Genomic DNA, 22,413 nt, shown 5'->3' with positions numbered 1-22,413 from the left:
ATCCTTCAGGGTTTCCACCACACGTGCTACAACTAAAAATAGGCGTACCAATAATACTTTTAAGAAATATCAACCCACCAAAGCTTTGCAATGGCACGCGACTTGCCGTAAAAAAAAACAATGGAAAACCTAATAGAGGCCACAATCTTGACAGGGCCTTATGAGGGTGAGGCTGTTCTTATTCCTCGCATTCCCATGATTCCAACGGATCTGCTTTTTCAATTTAAAAGATTGCAATTCCCAATTCGATTAGCATTTGCAACCACCATCAACAAAGCTCAAGGGCAATCACTAGAAAAATGCGGTATAGATCTTAATACAGATTGCTTTACCAATGTACAATTGTATGTTGCATCTTTGAGGGTCGGTAAACCTGACAATCTATTTATACGCACAGACAATGGGACAGCGAAGACTGTTGTATATTCACAAGTTTTACGTAGTTAATTTGTATTGTATCTATCTATCTATCTATCTATATAAAAACGAGTTGTGTGTATGCATGTTTGTTTGTTTGTAAAAAGAGCGTTTGCATATGACGTCATTATTAGTACATACGGCTTTGTATACGGACAGACAATGGGAAAGCCAAGAATGTTGTTTATTCGCAATTTTTACGTAGTTTGAAACACATATATAAATCTATCTATATTCACAGGTGGGACACAGGGACACAACTACAATGGCGCGTAACTAATATGGCGCGTAACGACTTACGCGCGCGGGGGGGCTTGGGGGGGCGCGAAGCGCCCCACCAACTAGGTGTTGGGGTGGCGCGAAGCGCCACCCTAACAGCTAGTTTCAGATAAATCTAATGAACCGGAGCCAAAAGGGTCAAGGAGATTTGCTCCCGCTTTTGCATGGAAAAAAATGAGAGCAATAAACTATATGTAATTAGTTTATTGGGCAGAAATTTTGTTGTTTTTATTGATGTCTTTTAGTTTTACTGCTGATGATAGACACCGTATATGTGTCTGAAATATTAAGTTAAAATTTTATATTTGTTTCAGTGTCGAATAAAAGGTTTCATCCTTATTTTGAACTGTTGTATTTTTTGGCAGTTTTCTTGGGTCAGTATTCATCTGCCTTTTTATTAATAATTTGTCTTATGTTGTTAAAGGATTGACTTTAAATATATTCGCAGCTGACATGAAGGTATACAGGTCAGCTGTGAATGAGCATGAGATTTTGTTAATGTGGGATAATTTGAAGGCACTGCATAGGTGGTGTACTGCAAATTCTATGTTTATTAACAAAAATGAGTGTCGAACTGTGCACTATTTGTGCAGACTCCTTCAGCGTTATCATTAATTCATTGATGTTAAACTCAATCTCAAATGCGGAGTATGTTCGAGACCATGGGGTTTGCTTTTACTCGAGTCTCAATTTTTATAACTATGTTTTAGATGTCATCCGTCGGGCAAATTATGTCTAAGGCTCCATTCCCCGAGTTTAAATGTCATCATTTATGTCACTTTACGTCTACTGTACATCCAATACTTGAATATTGCTCTTCAGAATGCTATCCTCTTTATAAGAGAGATAGAGCAAGAGTCGAAAAAGTGGAATAGAGGGCCACTAAACTCATACCGTACATGAGATATGGGCCATACATCCAGTGAACTGAGAAACTGCAATGGCCTAGTCTCTATTTCCAAAGTGACTAAGTTAACCTGGTAAACACATTCCGCATTGTTGGGAACGTTGATACTACTACTCCAACTCACTTATCCACTTCCACATGATATATTAGTACTCGTCAGCACCAATACCGAATAAAACAGATATACCTTGCCCACAGATAAGATTAGGTCAAAATTTCTTTGTCCAGCTGTTTGTGGAAGACTTGAGCGCACTACCGCCAGAAACAGTTGCAACTATCAGAGTGCAGTCTTTTACAAGTCCTAAAGTCTCGACAGACTCCAATACTTGGTCTTAATCCGATACGTTTTTATATAAATAAAAATTGTTACGTTAGTTGTTCTTGTAACGTGTGTGTTGTCATAAAGTGTGTTTCAGTGGGTTTTTTATTGTTATCTTTAACGTTATGGAATGAAACACGAGAGAAATGTTTATATTTGCGGTTTTGGGTGATCAGCAAGCAGTAGAAAGTTGGAGACTTAATCAGTATGAAAATGCTGATGGGACACTTAGCAAAATGAAGGTCATGAATAATGATCAAGCGAAACAGAAAAAGAAAACTCAAATTTTTAGTGTCTTAAATAGTCTTATCAATATTGAACATCAAACTATCAAAAGGGACAGAAGATGTATTGCTGGGGATACAGGGATGGGTTATCTGAAGAATTTCCTTTCTCATGAGCTTATCCTATATATACCTTCTATATTCGGAAGAAGTGTTATTTCTTGAAAGGTGAGTTTTTGGCCAGGAGCCAAGTCAGCTCTTCTGGAGTATTTGAAAACAAATAATAGCTTGAATGAGTGGCCCTTTAACGTTGAGATTCACTCAAGTTTGGTAGACTTAATGCCGTATCTAGAAGCCCTCCGCCAATTGAAACGGCAACCATTTAAATATACGGGAAGAGAATATTTTCTGCTTTTGTGCCTATTAACGGTAACATTAAAGAACTACATCTCCTTGCAAATAGATCTGATGGAATTTATGGATTTGGTGAAAAAGAACTCAATATGGTCTGCTTGAAAGACTGTGGTGGTTGCCACGGTAAGCCAGGATCTCTATACAAATTTGCTGCATCGATACTATCAAATTCCAAGGCAAAGGCAAAACAGATTGAATTTTATTTCAAAAATTGAAAAACTTAGTCCATCTACGTCAAGCAGGTTTTAACTGTCTACTTCTCTGGAGGCTTTCAAGAACAGATGAAATACTTGTGCTCAGCGGAAGTAGAAGTGTTGATACAGACTTTGAACAGCGTTTAAGGTGCACTCTTGAAGGGGTAATGTGTTGCGCACATTGCAGGAATTTACCAAATGATCTAGTTTTTTTTTCAAAATGCCTCCTTTTGACGCTTTAGGGCTGTCAAGCAGTTCATTTTGTGTTCTCTAAAGGAAAAAGTGTGGTGGCTAAGACTGTCCGAGAAATGAGGATTGGAGGGGAATATTTTTTGCTTGTGAAAGAGATAGAGAAGTCAAAGTTCTATCCTTTTGTGCAAGAAAACTTTCCTTTTGTTTGTAAGAAAGTGATTGCTGCTTCATACAGTAAAGATCCACACCTCTTTACCTGTCTTTATGACTTGCATGTTTATTTATACCCTCGAAGCGAGAGCTCAAATATTTGCCGCTATATGACGCTATTTTTATAGTAGTTTCTGCTTGTTTTAGGTATGATTCGATAATTTATTTTAGTTTCTGGTCGTTTTTGGATTCATTTATTTATCTATCGCAACGTCTGTTATCTTTATACTTGATCTGATTGTTCGTCTTAAGTTTAAATTATTATATAGCTTTATTTCTTGTTCTAGAATTTTTCTTTATCGCTCTTTACTTTTCTTTGAGATATCGTTTTCGGACAACGCCTTTTTATATTAATGTGAGAGAGGGGACGATAATTATAATCATGCTCAGTCTACATCTTAGTCTAAGTATATCATTAACGAAAAGATGTAACTTTTATTTTCCTATATCATAGATATTTAAAAAAGAAAAATCGATTCCATTTTACTCTACTTTATTTTACTAATCCTTTTTTTTAGCCTTGTCAATGATTACTCAACAAATCATCCGGAAGCCTAGTTTTGAAAGATACAGAGCTACGCCATATTTTGAGACTAATGGAAGTACGAGGTCAGACAGTCCCTCAAGGCATGAAACTCCACCACCTATTCCGAGTAGAGAACGACCACAGAGTCCACCCCCACCTCCGATTCCTGCTAGAGATCCTAGTAGATTTGACGCAGCTAGTAGAGAAAGAATAGCTGAGTCTTTTCGAGATAGGCCTGTTGATGGTAGAGACTGGATGCTAAGAGGAAATTCCCCTCCGCCTCCTCTTCCTCCACCTCCAAGTAAAGCTACTATAACAGCGACACAGCATGCACAGAGAGTTGCTCAGTCACATGTACCGAATAATCTTCAGCAGATTATGAAAAGGATGTCACCTGTTACTCTTCCCAGTTCCAGGTCAGTTTTAAGAGAGTTATAGATTTTATCCCAAGAGCATGTTTCATTTGCTTTATATTAATTTTTGTATTTAATGTCAAAGGCTTACTAGCAAAATACAAGAGAAATCTCCATTTGGATTAATTTGAAAGGCTAAAACCGAATCTGCCTAATATAATTGTATACAATGAAATTATCTGTTTTGTTATCCTTCAGTTTGAAACATTTGTAAAACCAGATTGTTCTGCAGAAAAAAAAACATAAAGGATCCGGAATTTTTTTTTTTTTTTTAGACCCATGCCAAAATAGGGAGTGAGAGTCTTTGGAAATTGTAACTAAGTTGTATCATACTGGACTCTTTGATCCGTGATTGATCTTCATGTGAACTGAACCTTGTCTTCAGCAAGTTGAATAAAACTAGGCTGGTTTCAAAAAAAGAATTTAATCTGTATTTTTATGCGGTTTATTTTCTATTGATATGATTTCATTGTTTTGTTTTTTAATTTTAGGGTATCTACGCCAGGATTGAGCTCAACTGGAAGCCATAGGGGGGCTAGTCCGGCCCCTTCTCATTCATCTAGTTGTCGAGGGCAGCCCATTGTTGTACAGAATGGCCCTCAGCAGCAGGCTCAACTTTGTCATCAGCTTCAGGCTATGAATATACAAAGTGCGATGCAACCGCCATCTTACCATATCGGGAGTACTAATGTGAAACTGACTACCCCTCCTCCACCTCCTTATCAAACGGCATTGCAACATAGGCAGAGTCCTACTTTTTCTGGTGGTAAGTTTTTACATGCTGAAAGAATAAATGACAGACTCATACACTCAGTGTAAGCATTTTGCTGTGGTTGTTTTTGGTAGACAGAAGGAATTTTGGTAAACCTTTTTCACCGCTTAATTCCTCTATCCTATCTGTTTCTATTTAATCCTTTCTATTTTCTTGATAGTTTGTCATCTAAGAAAAAATGTAGCATTTAGACGAAATACTTTTCGGAACTAAAATAGTTCCAAGAGGATAAACCCTATTCCAGAGAAGTCCCAACGTTCCAAATACCAGTTGCTTAGCAGACAAAAGAGAAAAGTTCTCCTTTTTTCTCAGCAAAACCACATTGCTTTTCCGTTGGAGTCTTTCCATTGATCTTTTAACGGGTTTTCGAACCACTTCTCGTCTACCGATTAACTTCAGTTTCTGCACACAACCTCTACTGCAGTGATAAGGCATTTAAGTACAAGGAAACTCAATTATGCTCTTCAATATTTAAGTTTAATGTTTCAGCTTTCAGAGATTTTCAAAGAAGTACAGTTATTTACAGCTATTAAGAAAATGTTAAGGTTTTTTTTTCTTTTGTTTTGAGACCTTATAATTCAGTTCCGGCCAAATATCGGGCTTTTTGAAAAGAAAAAAAAAACAATAAGTTTTACGATTTTTTTAGCCATTTTCTTATTCCTGAGTAGAGACCAAATTTTGTATGCTAGCTCAGACCCGTTTATGTTGGATCTAAGAAAATCAGTGCAGAAAGTTCAACCTGATAATTATGCACATAATGTAGAATCTTGAAGGTTTGACATTTATTTTATATTGCTTATAGTGCATTCGAGCATCCCAAGACTACTTATCCGATAAGCCCGATTCCTTATCCTTTGTGTTTCACAAGACGCAAATAACTCGGAGGTTAGTAGGTTTCCGACTTGAAATAATTTGGATTAGTTGTCAGATAAGTTACATCTGCTTACCCTGGAAAATGCAGGATTAGTGAGGATAAGTGATGTCATATATAAACAAAAATGTCAATCTTGTCAAAAATGGGAAAAATATGTGAAATGTCACCCAGAGAACAAAAAGAGACAGTAATTGTAAAATTTGACACATCTTCAGGAGTTTATAAATAAGCTATGTTTACAGTGGATCCCACGTGATTATTGTTGCCATTTGCCTAGCTGCCTTTAGCGTTTCAGTTGAAAAGTTGCCGGATATGTATTTGTTATTATTTTATTTTGGATTATACCCAGGGAGCTAGATATTAAGCAGATCAATTTGGTGGAAGTAATGAAAAACTTGAGATGCATGGCTAATTGGAATAAACCCAAGACAGATACAGTGAGAGGCAAAGATGGCGTAACCTTTTTCAGAATTTTATAAAAATGATTCATTTCACTTGTTGTTAGATAGTCTATCTTCCATCCTAGGGCAGAACTAAGGCCTGGATAGGCATGGAGTAAGGGCAATTCAAATACTCTATCAGTTATATGAGCCATTTCAAGGCCATTGGATGCCCCAAGTAAAATGTTTTCAAAGATTTTTAACTGACCATGTCCACACGACTTGCAGGTAATTGGTCAACTGAGATTGTTCATATCATGTGAGCTTTGCCTAATGGGAAAGTCCACTAGTTGCCTTGACTCACAGGTGACAAGCGACCTAAGCCTAATAGTCCCACCCTCCTAGAGTTTCAGGTGGACGACCAAGTTCTAGGATTGACACATGACCAACAAGTCCCCTGGACTCACGGGCAAACGGGGAGACATATATTTTGTTTATGTTTTTTGGGTAAACGGCGATATAAGAGATACTCGAACGCACTATTAATGTTGAAGATTAATGTAATAGCTTTATGAAATTATGAAGCTTTTTATTATTAAGAAACAAATAAAGTTTAAAATTCCAGTTTTAAAACTTCGTAATGCGGCTTCGGGATTTTTAAGGATTAAAAAGCAATGGCTTGTTTTAAACCCATTTTTTGTGTTGCGGTTAGCTTCAACTTTGCAGGCAAGCTTAAATTTGGTGTTCAAGTTTTTCATATTCCGACTTCTAACGGAAGGCGTGCGACGCTGTGGTATCCGAAAGTAAATGAATGGCAGTTATACTCTGTAAACAAATCTATATTGGTGAAAGAACCAAGGTGAAAGGGGGTCCGGGTCCGGAGAGAGATGAGTCAAATTGCTTTTCCTGAATTGAGATGAAAAAAGTATATCCGCCTCCAAAAGAGCATTTTATAAAAGTTAGGGTTAGTACAATTGTTATTATCATTCTACTTTGTAGTGATTGGTTTGAAATAGTCTGTGCTGTATTCGTGACAATGTTTTAATTGTAGGTGTTGCTTCTCCGTCGATAATGAGCGGACCAAGTCCGGTTCCGAGCGACTCAGGACGAGCAGTTCTCATGTCCTCTCCTTCACCTAGTCTCAACAAACCTCCAATTATTATGCAGTCTGTCAAAAGCACGCAAGTATGCACTTTCTTTTGTTTTAGTTGTACGTTTAAATAGTACTTGTGGATTGTTGATATTTTCCGTTACTGTTAATCTCCTTATCAGGATTAAAGCAGTTTTCAGATTAGCCTTTAAAAAATGTATTGGTTGTTAAAAGAAGACCCAGATAAAAAAAAAATTAATTTCAACCTAATTTTAATATATTTAATTGTAGAAAATTAGTACAGATGTTTGTCCACTTCCTGTCCTCCAGTTGACTAAAATTTTTTGCGCAAGATAAAATCCAGTTTGTGATATTTTCAAATAAAAAGAATTCTGATATAATATATCCAAAAGTCTAGTTTTCTCAGCTTGATCTCTTCTTTCTGTCCCTGATGACCTTCTCTCCCCTCTGATTCCTGGCTGATGGATGTCCTCCTGTCGTCTTCTTTCTTTTGTACTAGTTTGCTAGTGAAGCATCAGCTGAAACATGCTAAGCACTATAGAAATCCATCTGAACTTCCTTTGGGAGGAACTTGATTCTTCACAGCTTAAGGCCCAGAATGGAAGGGCTGCTGCATTAAGGATTCTGCTGCTGCAGGAAGCTGTCCTGGAAAATCCGATGGACATCTGATGTTGATTTTGTTGTTGCTCTGATTTTTCTGGTGACATATCGGGCGTTACTCCGATTAGTGTGCTACTACCGGATTGAATCATACTTTTAAATGATTATAACTGGGAAATATTCATTTTTAAAAATGTTTAAAATAAAAATTAAAATGCAATGAAACGTAAAAAATTATTTTCATTCTTTTAGGATAATTACAATTGTTAATAAACTGGATTTTTCAATCAATTAGTGTTGCATAAATTGGCAAACGTTAAGACGCCTGGCACAAACAACTGACCAAAGTCAAGGAAAATCATCCCACTTTTTTTCTTTTTTCAATTATTCTAGATAGCTTTGCTTTAAAAATTCCAACCTTTTAATAATTACTGTTTTCTCATAGTCTTTTTTGTTTATATATATGTATTATAGTTTCCTTTTAGAGAATATTAAAACGTTGCTCTTGAAGAAAGTTTTTTTTTCTGTTTTTATTTATTTTACATTTGAATGAGTGGAATATACCCAGGATAATGACCATATCGATCAAAATCCTATCGTCAAACTATAGGTCCATCGAGTCAAACATACTTTTTTTTCAAAATTTCGCCGGGTATGTATAGTTTGTAATTTAAAGATTCTGTCTATGTAAGACTGGGTGGGTAAGCCAGATTATATTATAAGAGCGGAAATCAGATCTGAAAATGGAACCCAATCTGATATGCCCAAAGGAGTGGTCCCACTTTCCTATCAAATCACAGGTTTTTGAGATTTTGATAATGATTTTCATGTGATGTATCCTTTGTGTTTGTTTGAACTAATCCCCTTCCTTCCGAAAGCAATTCGTGCATAGTTGTCTCATTTCCGCAACCTATTGTTTCTTCTATTCTTTCTCGTCGGGTTGTATGCACGTTGGGACATTTACTGGCCGTACTGTCCCCTTTTGTCATTCCCTCGGGCCTAGACTACCTCGCCAAGCTGCAACACTTGCTCCTAAACTACAGCCGATTAACCCAGGACATGCGAAATATGAACAATAGCTCGTGTGAATTTAGTATTAAATTGATTGAATTGATTAGTTGCTTTGCTTGTTTTGTATTTTTCTTTCTTTTTTTTGTATATCAAGTATTACCAATAGACAACAAATATCAGTGTTTTGTAGGTTTAGCTGCTGAAACAGATAGGTACAGTATTTACTTGCTTGTAAACGATCCAGTTATAGCCGGTGCAATACTCGATGATGGACTGCATTAAATTTTCAAGCTATTTATCGTACTGGACCCTGACAACTAGGGCTCTCCTTATTACCTATGTCATGCTTGTTAATTGTTTTATGAGACCTTGATGCTGTTTTCACTTGGTAGATAGCGAGACAGTCAAAACTCGATGTATTCAATAATCCTGGGTGTCCTGGGTGAGTAAACCAGTGGGAAAAGACAATCATCTCCGATGAATACAGAACTGTGTTACTTTTGGGTGTGTTGTCATAAAGCGTACTAGAGGAAGAAACATCCGAAGGAGAATAATGTTTACTTTCTTTTCACACTAATCCCTACACCCCGGTCTCTGAATTAGCAAGGAGGATATTTAACTGATATTATCCATATCAGGAGCATGGCATGATGCCCTGTCGACCCAAAAAAAGAAACTGGGGTGAGGGGTAATGAAAAAAAAATCTTTTTTACCGCAGACGTTTGTCGACGTAGACGACGTAGGTTGCAACAGCTATAAAAATTGTGATCAAAGTAGCCTAAAATCTAGATAGATTTATTCAAAAATTCCGGTCCTAACCTTTTCTTCTTTTACTGACAATATCTCAAGTCAAGGCTTGGTTAAAAATTGATAAATGAAAATAATGAAGTGAAAAACAAAAAATTCTTATCAATCTCTATACCTGATACTTTTCTCCAGAAGAAATTTTGTTGGATATTGTTACTGAATTATCGAACAATGCACCTGAATTACATAGTTCATTTTGTAGGATGAAGGATTAATGTTTCTTTTACTCGAAGGTACAAAAGCCGGTTTTACAGACTGCATTGGCGCCAGCAAGTCCAACACCACCTCTCCCACCAAAGCCAAGCAGTCATAACATAACCCCACCTCTTCCGCCTCCTTATACACCATCGACCTCTTTGAATACCCCTGCTGTGCAAGGAAGTTTTCCACCACCTGCTGATCCACCGAGTTATCATTCAACTATGCAGGTAAAACGCATTTTACTATGGTTTCTGGTTTAGCTAAATTACAACGTGTATATAAGGTTGCCCTTGTTAAGGAGAATTTGCAAATATAAAATATTGGTTATAAAACACTATTACTTGCCTTGAAATCAGACACATACACAATGTTTGTTTTTTTAACATCCTGCCAGTTTTGGAGCAAACATGATTGGTGATTTTAATTAAAGCTCCTTAATTTTCTTTATTATTAGGCTATAAAACGGTGTGTGTAGAAAAAAGGTATATCCACAAGCCAAGATTTTTTCATTAAAAAAACGAATGCTTGATTTAATGTCGATCCAGAAGCTTTCCTAGAGTTGGTGTTGCTTGGGATAAAATTAATTACAGGGCCTCCTCCCAATTAAAATATTAGTAAAAAAAAAGCCAAATCAAAATGAAAAATTTGATCAAAGCGGGCCATCCCCTGCCGTGGCATCCGGGACAGTTGCACCAGTTCCCCCACCCCTGCTCTATGAACGACTTTGGTTCTTACTTGTTCTTTCGTATTTACTAGCATAACCGTTGTGTGTTGCTGTGCGATCTAAAAAGAAATGAAATTCACGGACCCCCCCCCCCAGAGACTTTCCCGGGGAAACTCCGCCTCGGTGGAAAATTCTCCTTTCCCGTATATTAATTATGATCGTATTTTTAGATTTAAAAGTATTTGATAAATACTGCTTGTGGACAATTCTACCTCTGGAAAATTCGCACCATGCGTATTGCCCATCCCTGCGGAAGATTATCCCCCGGAAGATCCCCTCCCCTTTTCCCGGGGAATCAAGTCCATAAAGTGAAAACACGATAATGCACTAAATCGATACACACGAACGTTAAAATTTTCGAACGTTATGTTTTCCACGATAGGGTTAATCCCAGATTAAATGAAGTTGTGCTTTACCCTATATTAATATAAATTTCCTAATTGATTATTTTGATTACAAATGCAAAGAATTGGAAAAAGATATGCAAATCAAATTAATCTTAATTTGAAAAATCCCCCTTCTGTGGAAAATTCCCCGCCCTGACGATTCCGCTGAAAATGTTCTCCACTGTCATGTAAAATAACTATAGTAGTTTATTTTCAAATTTGAAAAGTATTTGAAAAATTAGGTTTAGTACTTAATTAACATCACTGCTGAGTACTAAATTCAGAGAATTTATTGAAAAGAAATCTTGTTAAGAAAGTGAAGGTGTCTTTGACGAAGAAATTGTCTTTGATAAAAGAATTGATAATCAACTTACCCGTTAATTTAATATCCAGGAAATGTGAATAATGTGACCAGAAGAGACAGTCTATTATTTGCGTGGGGGGAGTCTCTAGTTTCAGTCAGCACAAGAAGTATCAGGAAACAACCAAATTAAACTTACCAAGGATCCTGAGCTATGTATTGCTAAGTATGGATACTTCATATTCAGACAATCGTAGAACTTATTATTTAAAATTAGAAAATGAAGCTTGGTCTAAGGGCCAAATGCAAAATTTTGTAAAAACTAAGTAGTTCAAAATTGGATAAAGTTAACATTGGTTTCTGGCTAGACCTATGACATGCTATATATTTGACGTCGATAAATGGTGAAAAGAATTTGAAATCTAAGGTATTTTTAAAAAAGAAGAAGAAGAAGAGGAAACACCATGTTTTAGTGATCCCTAAATGATTATTGCTTCTCGTTTTTAACGAATTTTATACAGAAAATGCTGTTCTCATTCACTAAAAAAGCCCCTTGAAAACGAATAGAGGCAGGATAAAGGGGTGGTAGTTTAGAAAGGTAGTTAAGGGACAAAAGCTTCCCTCTCCCAGACTTGGAAAAATAAAGCAAATAGAAACTTAGGGATGAGTAAAACATATATTATTTCAGTTTAAGTTTTAAGTATATATTCTACCAAATATTTTCGCTAACGCTGATTTAAAAGGTGGAATATTTTGAGGAACATGGGTCACATGCAGCCAGATTTTTGTTCTAATATATTCACAGCTAAACAAAGATCTATTAAATTAGGTATAGCTGAAGTGATATATTTTAAGGTAAAAAAAAAAAGAAAAGAAAATGAGCATCTTGTAATAAATCGGTATTGAAAAACACGAAACTAAACACAGTAGAGCGGGGTATTTATTGCACCATTGCCCGGGTATTTTTATGTTGGAAATCTTGAAAATAAGGATCTGAAAAGTGATATAAAACGAAAAAGAAAGTGAGTCTATTTTAGTCTTACCTTTTAATCATGTAATTTTACGCATTAGAATATTTTCTATGTAGTATAAGGGCTGCCGTGTAAAAGTTCGGTTGAAGTATACTGTATAAAGCTATTTTACTTATGATGTGAGGTGCAGCATTTTCTGTTTGTAATTTTTTAGCTTCTGTTCTCGTAACGTTAGATCAGATTTGCATTATATATTATTTACGTAGGAATATTCTGTCCTGGTTTTATTGGCTGCATGTATTTGGTTCTTGGTCTGAGTTAAATTTGAAGTTTTTTTTTTTTATTCAGTGATACCTTAAATGTACATTGTTCTATTTGAGAGTCATTTTCTTTACCCCTTTCAGGAAACTAGGTAGGTGTATCAAAAATGAAAAGAGAGGGGGCATAAATGTAATTTTCATTCACGAGGTAGAGGGAGGGTGAATGTACAATGCAAGTGCATTCTAGTCTACAATAGCTTTGTTTTCCAGGAGGGTATTCTTTCGATTGGGCTTGATTACGGGAGGGGGAAGGAATTCATCCTCTTCCTCCCCGTCTTTCTGCACAAAAAGTCGCTGCTCATTTTAATGTCGCTGAGTTGATTGTGGAACATGCTTTTTATGATTCCTCTAAGTTGATGTAACGCTTTGGTTTGGTTTCTAGCAGATTAATTTATAAAACAATCCAAATGAGACGCATGTAAAGGTCAAGCATTCATTTATGGGTGCAATTCATTTAAAATATTGAAACTTCAGTTTTTCGTTGTTTCTTTTTACAGGCCTTGGCCAGCCAAAGGACTACACCTGTGTCTCAGCTATTCTCTCCTTACTTGCCAGATGACAACGAAATCACCACACCCCTTGCCCAGATACCAATCAATGAAATTCCTTTAGCCACCGAGAGTGATGCCCCCAGAATTGTTCCCTCGTTAACATTAGACATAGCTCAAGCCTGCAGTTCTCGGTCAGATAGTCCTTTAAGTGAATCCGCCAGTAGAGGGCCGACTCATAGTCCCGTTAGCTTTACTACTGTTCAGTCAGAGGCTACGCAGGATAGCGGACTAGGAATGAGTACTACGTCAAATGACCGTGGGGACATGCCTCCTCCTCCACCACCTCCATATAAATTAACCCATCAGTCGCCTATCCCTGAGCGCAGAAATTTCTCCAAGGAGCGGGAAGAGGAGAGGAGGGAGACAAAAGTGAGGAATTACAGTCCAGCTGCTTTTAAGTTTTATATGGAGCAGCATATTGAAAATGTTTTAAAATCACATAATCAACGTGTGACTAGGAAACTTCAATTGGAGCGAGAAATGTCAAAGATACAATTAAGTGAAGAGGCGCAATGTCAAATGAGACGGATGCTTAACCAAAAAGAATCCAATTACATTCGTTTAAAAAGGGCCAAAATGGATAAATCAATGTTCAAGAAAATTAGAGGTAAAAACTTTGTTTTTATTCGTCTTTTTTTCTATTCTTATTCTGAAAACATTAAATTTTCAGGTATTAAAGATAGAAATAGGTTGAAAATAATCTGCAATACTTTTTCTTTGAATGGGTGATATTTTCAATCATTCACGTGATGCGAAAATATCAATCAATTTTCAATCTGAAAAGCGATAGATTTTCAGTTGCTGAAGGTGGAAATTGGCTGAAAGTAATCTGCAACAATTTTACTGCGAATCGGTGCTATGTTCCATTGAGTATTTTAATCAATAAAGTGCATTTCCCTTAGATTGTTTGAAAATGTACCTTTTTTTTAATAATAATGATCTTAGAGACTCAACTAAAGATAGAAAATAAACAAAGAACTAATAGGACAAGCCAATTCATAAGGATGTGGTTGAAATTAGGATCTATAACCTGTTCAAGAGATACAGGCTTAAAAAGGACACTTTCCTAAAAGGATTTTTATTTTCTATCTTCTTTATGTTTTAATAGAATAACATGCTTTCCTTTCATTTAAGAATCGAAACATTGTTTTATGTCATCAAAGTGAAATCTGTTGAGATACATTATACATATGTCTGTGAAAGAAAAACAAAAATATGAATTCCAGCTTATTACAAATCATGTAGACCATTTCATGTAGACTGAATTTTGGCTAGGTCAAATTTGAGCCGATTCGTTGTCAAGTATATTAATTCAAACAAAAAATCAGAGAATATCAAAAAACGACACATTTCTGGTGTTGATTGTACCTTATTAATCTGAAATGAAGGGAGGTTTTCCTTTTATGTTTCTTCTCCTTTTGCGTGAGATTGGTGAGAAGGACCGATTTCCATACAACTGGAAATAATCGTAAAGTTAAATGTTCACAACAAAGTAATATCATTCAATACCCCTCTTTCTCTAAAAATTAATTGTGGAATAGTTGTAGATAAGCACTAGAAGGGGCTTGTGAGCATCTCTTTGTTTCTGGACTTTAGATTGCTTTTTTGATTATTCTAAACAGGAAAAAAGAAAATGTTGTTTGTTTTTTTTTTATGATTATTATTATTACTATTTGAAAATTTTTCTCAGTCTTTAAAATTTGGATGTGATTTTGCTAGTGTTGTGACTGAATAATGACAAATATGTATTTTGTATTTTAAATTTTAATCGAAACATGCTGTAAATTTCTTTGCTTTTATGAATGTTTCTTATTTTTGCAGCCATTGGTGTTGGTGCGTTTGGTGAAGTAGCTTTAGTTCAAAAAATTGACACAAATCACTTGTACGCTATGAAAACGTTGCGTAAAAGAGATGTTTTGAAGAGAAACCAAGTGGCACATGTGAAAGCTGAACGTGACATTTTGGCAGAAGCTGATAATGAATGGGTTGTAAAGCTATATTACTCATTTCAGGTAAGAAAAAATACGTTTCACAAACCAATTTTCTTCTAATCTATATTTTTTTTTCTTTCCCTCAAAGTCTTGGAGTACCAAGTGTAAACGTCCAAAAAAAAAATCGGATTAGAAAAAGAACAAAGCGTATGTGCAAAATCTGTTATCCTAAGCCACGAATACAAAGATTAAACAGCTTTACCGCAGAAAGGGTACTCCTACCAATAATAAAAGCTGATAAATAGGAATAATGCAAAATAGTTCTTGACTCTTAATCACATCACTAAAAGTTACGGGGGGGGGGCTATTCAGAAAAATATGAGCTGTTATTTTAGAGGACAGAGTTTCTGTAATACCGGGTTTTTGCTGGTAGGGGCGTGTTCTCAGTTAGTGTGCTAACTACCGTCACTGTATAAGGTTGCGTCTTGTTCGTGTGAAAACTAATGTGAATATTATTTTTCCTGATTGTTGATACTCGTGAACAGCGTGCGCCTGTGAAATTTTGCCTCCTGCTTGGAAAAACGGCTACAAAAACCCTTAAAATATTCGAAATGCCCTACAAGGATTAATATTATGTGAAAACTCAAGTGTTCGAGTGGTTTTCCCATTTTAAACATTACGAAATATTAGTTGACGATCAAATTCGCTCAGGACGTCCTTTGATGGCCCGAACTGACGAAAATATTTCTAAAATTTGTGAAGTTATCCTGAACGATCGACGATGGACCAGTGAAAAAATTGCAGAAAATTCTTCAGCGACTTGACTTCAGTACAGAGAATTATAAACGAAAACTTTGGAATGAGAAGAATGGCAGCATTGTTTTTTTTTTTTTTTTTTTTTTTTTTTTTTTTTTTTTTTTTTTTTTTTTTTTTTTTTTTTTTTTTTTTTTTTGTTAAGGGCAGTCTAATACCATGATTAATCGCGGTACTATGGATATGACCGTGAAATTAAGGAATAATCAAATAAATGAAAGACTCAAAACTCTCCTCGACTTAAAAAATTTCGTAGGAGGAAGTAACATTAAAACAATGCTTATTTGTTTTTTCGATGTGAGAGGAGTCATCCATTCAGAATTTGTCCCAACGGGTCAGACAGTTAATCAGGCATTTTATTTGGTAGTCTTAAGAAGATTACTTAACAATTTCTGGCGAAAAAGTCCTGATTTGTTGCAGTTTGGTGACTGGTTTTGCAGTACAATGCCCCCGCTCACACAGATCTTTCTGTTCAACGGTTTCTGAACAAAAATATTTTGACCACTGTGTCGAATCCAGGTTATTTACACAGCGTTGACTTCTTTTTACTTCCCCGGATGAAAAGGTACATGAAGGAAAGCGTTTTGTAGACGTTGCTGAAGTGAAGCAAATCGTGAAAATTGAGGTATGTTTATCTTACGAATGGGTGATCGGATCTTAACGAAACTTGATATATAGAAAGATCTCATGTCTCGGATGCTCTATTTTCAATTCAGGTCGGATCCGGGGACTTTTTGGGGTGGAGGGGAGGTAGGAATGAAGTCTTTGAAACTGGGAATCTTGGAAAACACTTAGAGTGGAGTGATCTAGATGAAACTTGAAACTGTTTGTGTAACACCCCCCCCCCCCCCCCCCCAACGAACAAAAATCCTGGATATGGCCCTGCTAGGCAGCTTTCCGAAATACCTTAAAACTTGCTTAGACGAAAAACTTTTGCTTTTAAGATAATCCTAAATAATAGTTATCATTCTCGAATCACCTTTAAATCAAAAGCGGTTAACTCTTTACTAAGCTAGGTATATGCCTAGAGAAGGACCTGTAGAGAAGGAAACATATTAAGAAAACAATTCATACTTCACAATCGGCATAATAATTGTAGTTAACAGATTTTTCATGGAGCCCTGCTGTATTTTATCCCCCCCCCCCCTCTTAACGTGTAAATATACAGTGGAAATTATATATTTCGTATCTATTCTCCCAATTCGTCTCTCTTGTTTCGTCCCTTTTACCTGTTAATTGGATCGACTGTGAGAAAGAAGAACCGGAAAAAACAAGTGATGGGTGACAGAATGCATTGGAAGTATACAATTTGGACTATATATTGGCGCTTTTAGGAGAGGGAGGTTGGCGTTAAAGTGTAGCCAAAGATAAGGATAAAATTGTGACTGAAGCGTATGAAAAAATTCTGACCGAAGTGTTTGAAAAAATTCCTACCTATAAAGAAAGATATTGATAATCCAAAAGGGCAAGGTAATCATTTTTGGTGTTAGTCTAAAGTCGGGTGTCGGATATTTCGATAGCCTTGCATACTCAAAGAACTGTAGATATATACAAAAGTTTTTGTTTTTTTTTGGGGGGGGGTTGATTAACTTAAAGAAAACAACGAAAGTTGTATTATACCAAATGTATTATATGTATTATACCAAATGTATTATACCAAAACATGATGAAAGTATACTACTTTAGTTTATATAATAACATAAACCGGACCGGATCCGCTCTCTTTGGGGGGGGTGGGGGGATTTTCAGTGCTTTTGGTGAGTTCGGTGCTTTTGGACGTGCTAGGACGATGAAAATTGATAGGCGTGTCAGGGACCTGTACAAATTTACTTGATACCAGTCGTTTCCCCGATTCGGCCATCTGGGGGGAGGGGGCTTGAGGGAGGCGAAATCGTGAAAATTGAGGCATGTTTAGCTTACGAATGGGTGATCGGATCTTAACGAAACTTGATATATAGAAATATCTCGTGTCACAGATGCTCCATTTTCAATTCGGATCGGATCTGGGGATATTGGGGGGTGGAGGGGGGAACGGCCATATGAGCTCTTGGCTCTTTCGTCCTCGTCACAAGTGCCGTATGAGCTTTTGGCTCTTGTGAATTGGAGTCCCCTTTGCCGAAGGAATTTCACGTGTAAGTTTCAAAACAGTTGTAAAGATTTTTTCTTAGGAAGCTCGCATCCCCAATCTATTTTTTTCTATATTAAGGTATTCTTGAACCACGAACTTATTCGTTTTACGGATTTCAAGCTGTTTGGAAAAAATTGGGGTAAACGTGTTTTTAACTACTTTCACTTGTGCATTCGAGTCTTCTTGGCCCACCGGCCTGTGGCAATAAGTTTGGTGCCAAAAAAATTGATCATGTTAGGGCAATATTTTTGTTGGAACCATATTCTGGATCTAAATTATTCTGTATTAGGCTGCTCTTGGCCCGTGTACTTACAGCTACAAGTTTCAAGCATCAAACACAATAAGGCTTTTCTCTCATTTCTGGGCCATCTAACACTCCTTCTGCCAAAGGAAAATTTGTGATCCCCTTAGCCTTTGAATGGATTTTTGAAAGTTTGAAGCCAATCGTAAAGAAGTTCGTTGGCCCTTTTTGGGCTTCAATTTTCACAGGAGTCTGTACCCTCAAACTAAAATCATTGTTTCATATTGGGTCCACTTGGCCAGGAACTTACTGTTTTGAGTATTTCAGAAAAAAAATTAATTCGTCATCTTAACGGCCCTTTTTTTAGGTGAAGCAATATTGTTTTTCTTCTTTTTTGGCGATTTTAGGCTCCCCTGATCAAAACGCTTTCAGGCATGACTTTCAAGTCTGCTTGAAAAATAAAACATTTTCTGATCCTATTTTTTGGGACTTTGTACCCCTGGCTTTTTTCTTCTTCTTTTTGCGCAAGGGTTTTTTTGGCCCAAGAACTTGCGGGTGTAATTTCGAAGCCGTTTAGCAGAAAAATGTTTCTTAACCCTTTTCGGTGGAATGATTTTTCTTTTTTTGCTTCTTGGTCCAAGGCCTGAAGAGCCTCAATTTTTAGCAGGTTTCAAACCGATCAGGAAGAACAAGTCGTTTTTTTTTTTTTTTTTTTTTTTTTTTTTTTTTTTTTTTTTTTTTTTTTTTTTTTTTTTTTCTGGGACCCACGACACCAACAAAATGCTCGGAAAGAATCTTTGTGCCCCTATTTGGGTATCCGTGCCCCAACTAAAAAGAAATTTCTGGCCCTCATTTTCAGGAGAATCAAATTTTCTTTTCAGTTTTTTCTTGTGTATTGGGATCCCATTGGCCGAGGATTAAGGATAAAGTTCCGATCTGATCAAAAAGAAAAATTACCCATTTTTGGGTTCTCATCATTCGAGTCCATACCCCGAAACTAAAATATTTTAGGGTCTCCTTGGTCCAGGAATTTACCATTTCAATTTTCAAGCCATTCAGAAACAAATAGTGTTGGGCCTTTTGTTGGGCCGTTCTTTCAGGGGAACAATATCTTATATTTTTCCCTATACATTCGAGTCCTCCTAACCGAAAGATGAGGGATATAGGTCCTTGGACTTCAGGATATTTCTTGGGGGTCTGTGCCCCCATACAATTTTTTTTTAATTTGGGTCCTCTTAGCCCGAGGACTTATGGGTGCAAGCTTCCAACTGGCCAGGGACAAGAAAGTGCTTGGTTCATTTCCTGACCCCCTAACAGCCTTACCTCCCCCTCCTAGTGAAACATGTGATGCTTTTGCCCCAGAGAATGCTCTCCGAATGTTTCGAACCGATTGAATACCCATGAACAACCCCTCCTGCTTTTCCACTATAAAATCTGTTCATAAATAATTGACAGTTTGTATATGTTAGGGCCCTTGTCCCAGGGGCTATGGGGTCATGTCATCCCCGGAAGCATATATGTTGGACTTATCGAAAATTCTGAGAAAAATAGATAATTCGTTTTTGTCTGGGGAGAGGGGCTCCTGAAAGTCAAAAAATAATTTTCATTTCGTGCTGATGTCTTTAATTTGTTTGGGAGAGTGTCCAATGGACAAACATTTTTTTTAAAGCACACCTTCCCCCTCTGTGCAATTAAGTATATGTATGTGTTATTTGTTTTTACATTAAGATATGTATTTCAATAAGTGGGGCTCTATTCCGCTCTTAGCTTCTCCAACTCTACTCCTCAAAATGAGTGGATGTTAAGTAGGGGCTAAGTTCCCCATCCTATATTGATTTGAAGAACCTATCTGGGAATATTTGCGCTATTTTTTGGCTTCAGACATTTTTTGGATTAATATTACATTTATATGTTTGATCCCGGATCTCCAAAAAGACTTAGGATACAAAGGTGAAATTTTAAGGAAATACTGAGAGGGATGTTGAATGCAGTCGACCACACTCTTGCTGGTTGTCAAAAGGGAATATCAACAATTTTATATTTAACTAAATCAAAAAGCACTATGTGCATCCAGTTTATCAAATGGAGGGTCTACAATATTTTAAGAATGGCTAAGAGTATTAAGTTGAAACTTTCAGGATATGTTGACGGGAATTTTTTAAAGTGTTTGGAGAGTGGCCAACCCCTACCCTTCGTCCCATGCCCGTGGAATCAATGCCCCCCACAGCCTTAGAGCAAGATTGTAAATTACACAATTTACTCTTTTTTAAATGCAGAATTTATCGTTAGGAAAAGGGGGAATGTTTAATTCTGGATGTGTTCGGGAAGGCTAAGTGTATTAAGTTGTAACTTCGGAGGAATATTGAGGCACATGTTGAATTAAATCAAAAGGTGGTATGTGAATCCAGTTTATAAAAAGGTGTAGCTGCAGTATCTCGGGATTGGCTGAGGGTATTAAGTACATGTTGAAGGGGGTGTTGAAAAAACGGTAAAAGGGCAATCATCCCCCTCCCATGCCCTTTTTAGCTGCAATCTTCCCAAAGACACCTGATCAAAATTTTGGAATTGCCATCTTGTTCAAAATAGTCTAAAGGTCAAATAATTATGCCGATTTGGGGGACTTATATCCCACGCAGCTTTGGAGATGAATGTCAAAGACAATGAAAACATCTTCAAAAGTGTGTGTCAGCAATATCTAAGGAACGGCTGAAGATGTTTAATTTAAACTTTCTGGTCATGTTGAGGGGAATGTTGAAAAACGGTCGGAAGGTAACCAGTCCATCTCCCATGCCTTTTTTAGCTGTAATCTCCCCGAAGGTATATGATCATAATTTTGGAATTGCCATCTTGTCCAAAATAGTCGAAAAGTTAAATAAGTATGTTTCCAAAACACAAAGTCGCAAAGAAAAGAAGAACGAGGACAATAAAAAGCCAGTGGAAAAATTGAAAGCTATGCAAATATTTTGGTCAAGACTTCCGCTTGACCGTCCTCGGTGCAGAATAAACTGATAAAAATATTTAAAAAAAAATCCGAAAACAAAACACAAAACTAAAATATGATGACCCTTTCTCAGTAACGGTGAAAAGGTTACCCTTTCACCGTTACTGAAAAAGGGTCATTATATTTTAGTGTTGTGTTTTCCTTAAGGTTTTTTTTATCACTTTATTATGCACTGAGGACGGTCAAGCGGAGGTCTTGACCGAAATATTTGCATAGCTTTCAATTCTTCCACTGGCTGTTTATTGTCCTCGTTTTTCTTTTCTTTGCGATTTTGTGTTTTGTCATGATTAGCCAGTGTGGTCTCAGAAATTATTTAACTATGTTTCCAGGAACGACAAAGCCTCCCAAAGCCCCTGAGGCAAGTGTTGTACGTTATGTAAGTTGCTCATTGTTTATGTATGAGGTTGGTTATTGGGGAAAAGGGGCATATTTGACCTGAGTCTCCAAAAATGCGATGGGGGTGCCAAACAAGATCAAAGCACTCTTTATGCAGCAGGACTGTCAAAAAGGTACATTCAGAAAATATAAGGAATTGTTAAGGGTATTAAGTTGGAACTTTAAAATCATGTTGAGAGGGAAGTTGAAAAAGAAACAAAGGGCGACCAGTCCCCCCTTCCTTCTCTTGCCCTTTTAGATGTCCCCTTTTATACTGATAGAAATCTTTAAAATAACATACTTTATTCAAAATAGTCACATCATCTAATAGCTCTGCCTCCAAGGATGGAATGCCCCACAGCCCCCGGGGCAAGGGTTATGGATTTTCCAATTTTTTTTCATAATACATGCTGTCTATAGATCCAATTTGTCCATAAATCCATGCAGGATTTATGCAGGGGAAATGCTTGATCCTGGTTGTGTCTGAAAAGACTAGGGTTATTGAGGTGAAACTTTGGGGAATGTTGAGGGGTATGCTGTGAACTAAGTCAAAATACCCTATATGCATCAAAGTTATCGAAACGGTATCTGCAGTATCTTAGGAACGGGTAAGGGTATTAACTTGAAACTTTCAGGGCCACTACTACTACTATTGTGACTGGTTACGACTGCGACAATGACTCTTCCTGACTTTCGACAACTTGCTACAGTGACTACAACTTCATGCAACTGGTACTACGTCTACTTGTGTCTGATTTCAGGGAATGTTAAGGGGGATGCGGAACAAATTCAAAACACACTGTGTGCATTCTGATTGTGA

The 22,413-nt window shown here is 36.8% G+C and overlaps 1 protein-coding gene across 1 annotated transcript in view; it reads left to right on the top strand.

The window, feature by feature from the left end:
• The window catches only part of LOC136039625 (serine/threonine-protein kinase Warts-like), a 63,440-nt gene that overhangs the window by 28,212 nt on the left and 12,815 nt on the right, over positions 1-22,413 (top strand). Inside the window, exons 4-9 of the mRNA XM_065723526.1 lie at positions 3,675-4,098; positions 4,587-4,861; positions 7,173-7,306; positions 9,884-10,078; positions 13,051-13,711; positions 14,926-15,116. Of these exons, the coding sequence (XP_065579598.1) occupies positions 3,675-4,098; positions 4,587-4,861; positions 7,173-7,306; positions 9,884-10,078; positions 13,051-13,711; positions 14,926-15,116 (1,880 nt within the window). The remainder of the gene's footprint in view (positions 1-3,674; positions 4,099-4,586; positions 4,862-7,172; positions 7,307-9,883; positions 10,079-13,050; positions 13,712-14,925; positions 15,117-22,413) is intronic.

This window comes from Artemia franciscana, chromosome 2 (assembly GCF_032884065.1).
Source record: "Artemia franciscana chromosome 2, ASM3288406v1, whole genome shotgun sequence".
Taxonomy (NCBI): Eukaryota; Metazoa; Arthropoda; class Branchiopoda; order Anostraca; family Artemiidae; genus Artemia; species Artemia franciscana.
The sequence above is the reverse complement of the archived record's forward strand: the minus strand, read 5'-3'. Positions and strand labels throughout refer to the sequence as shown.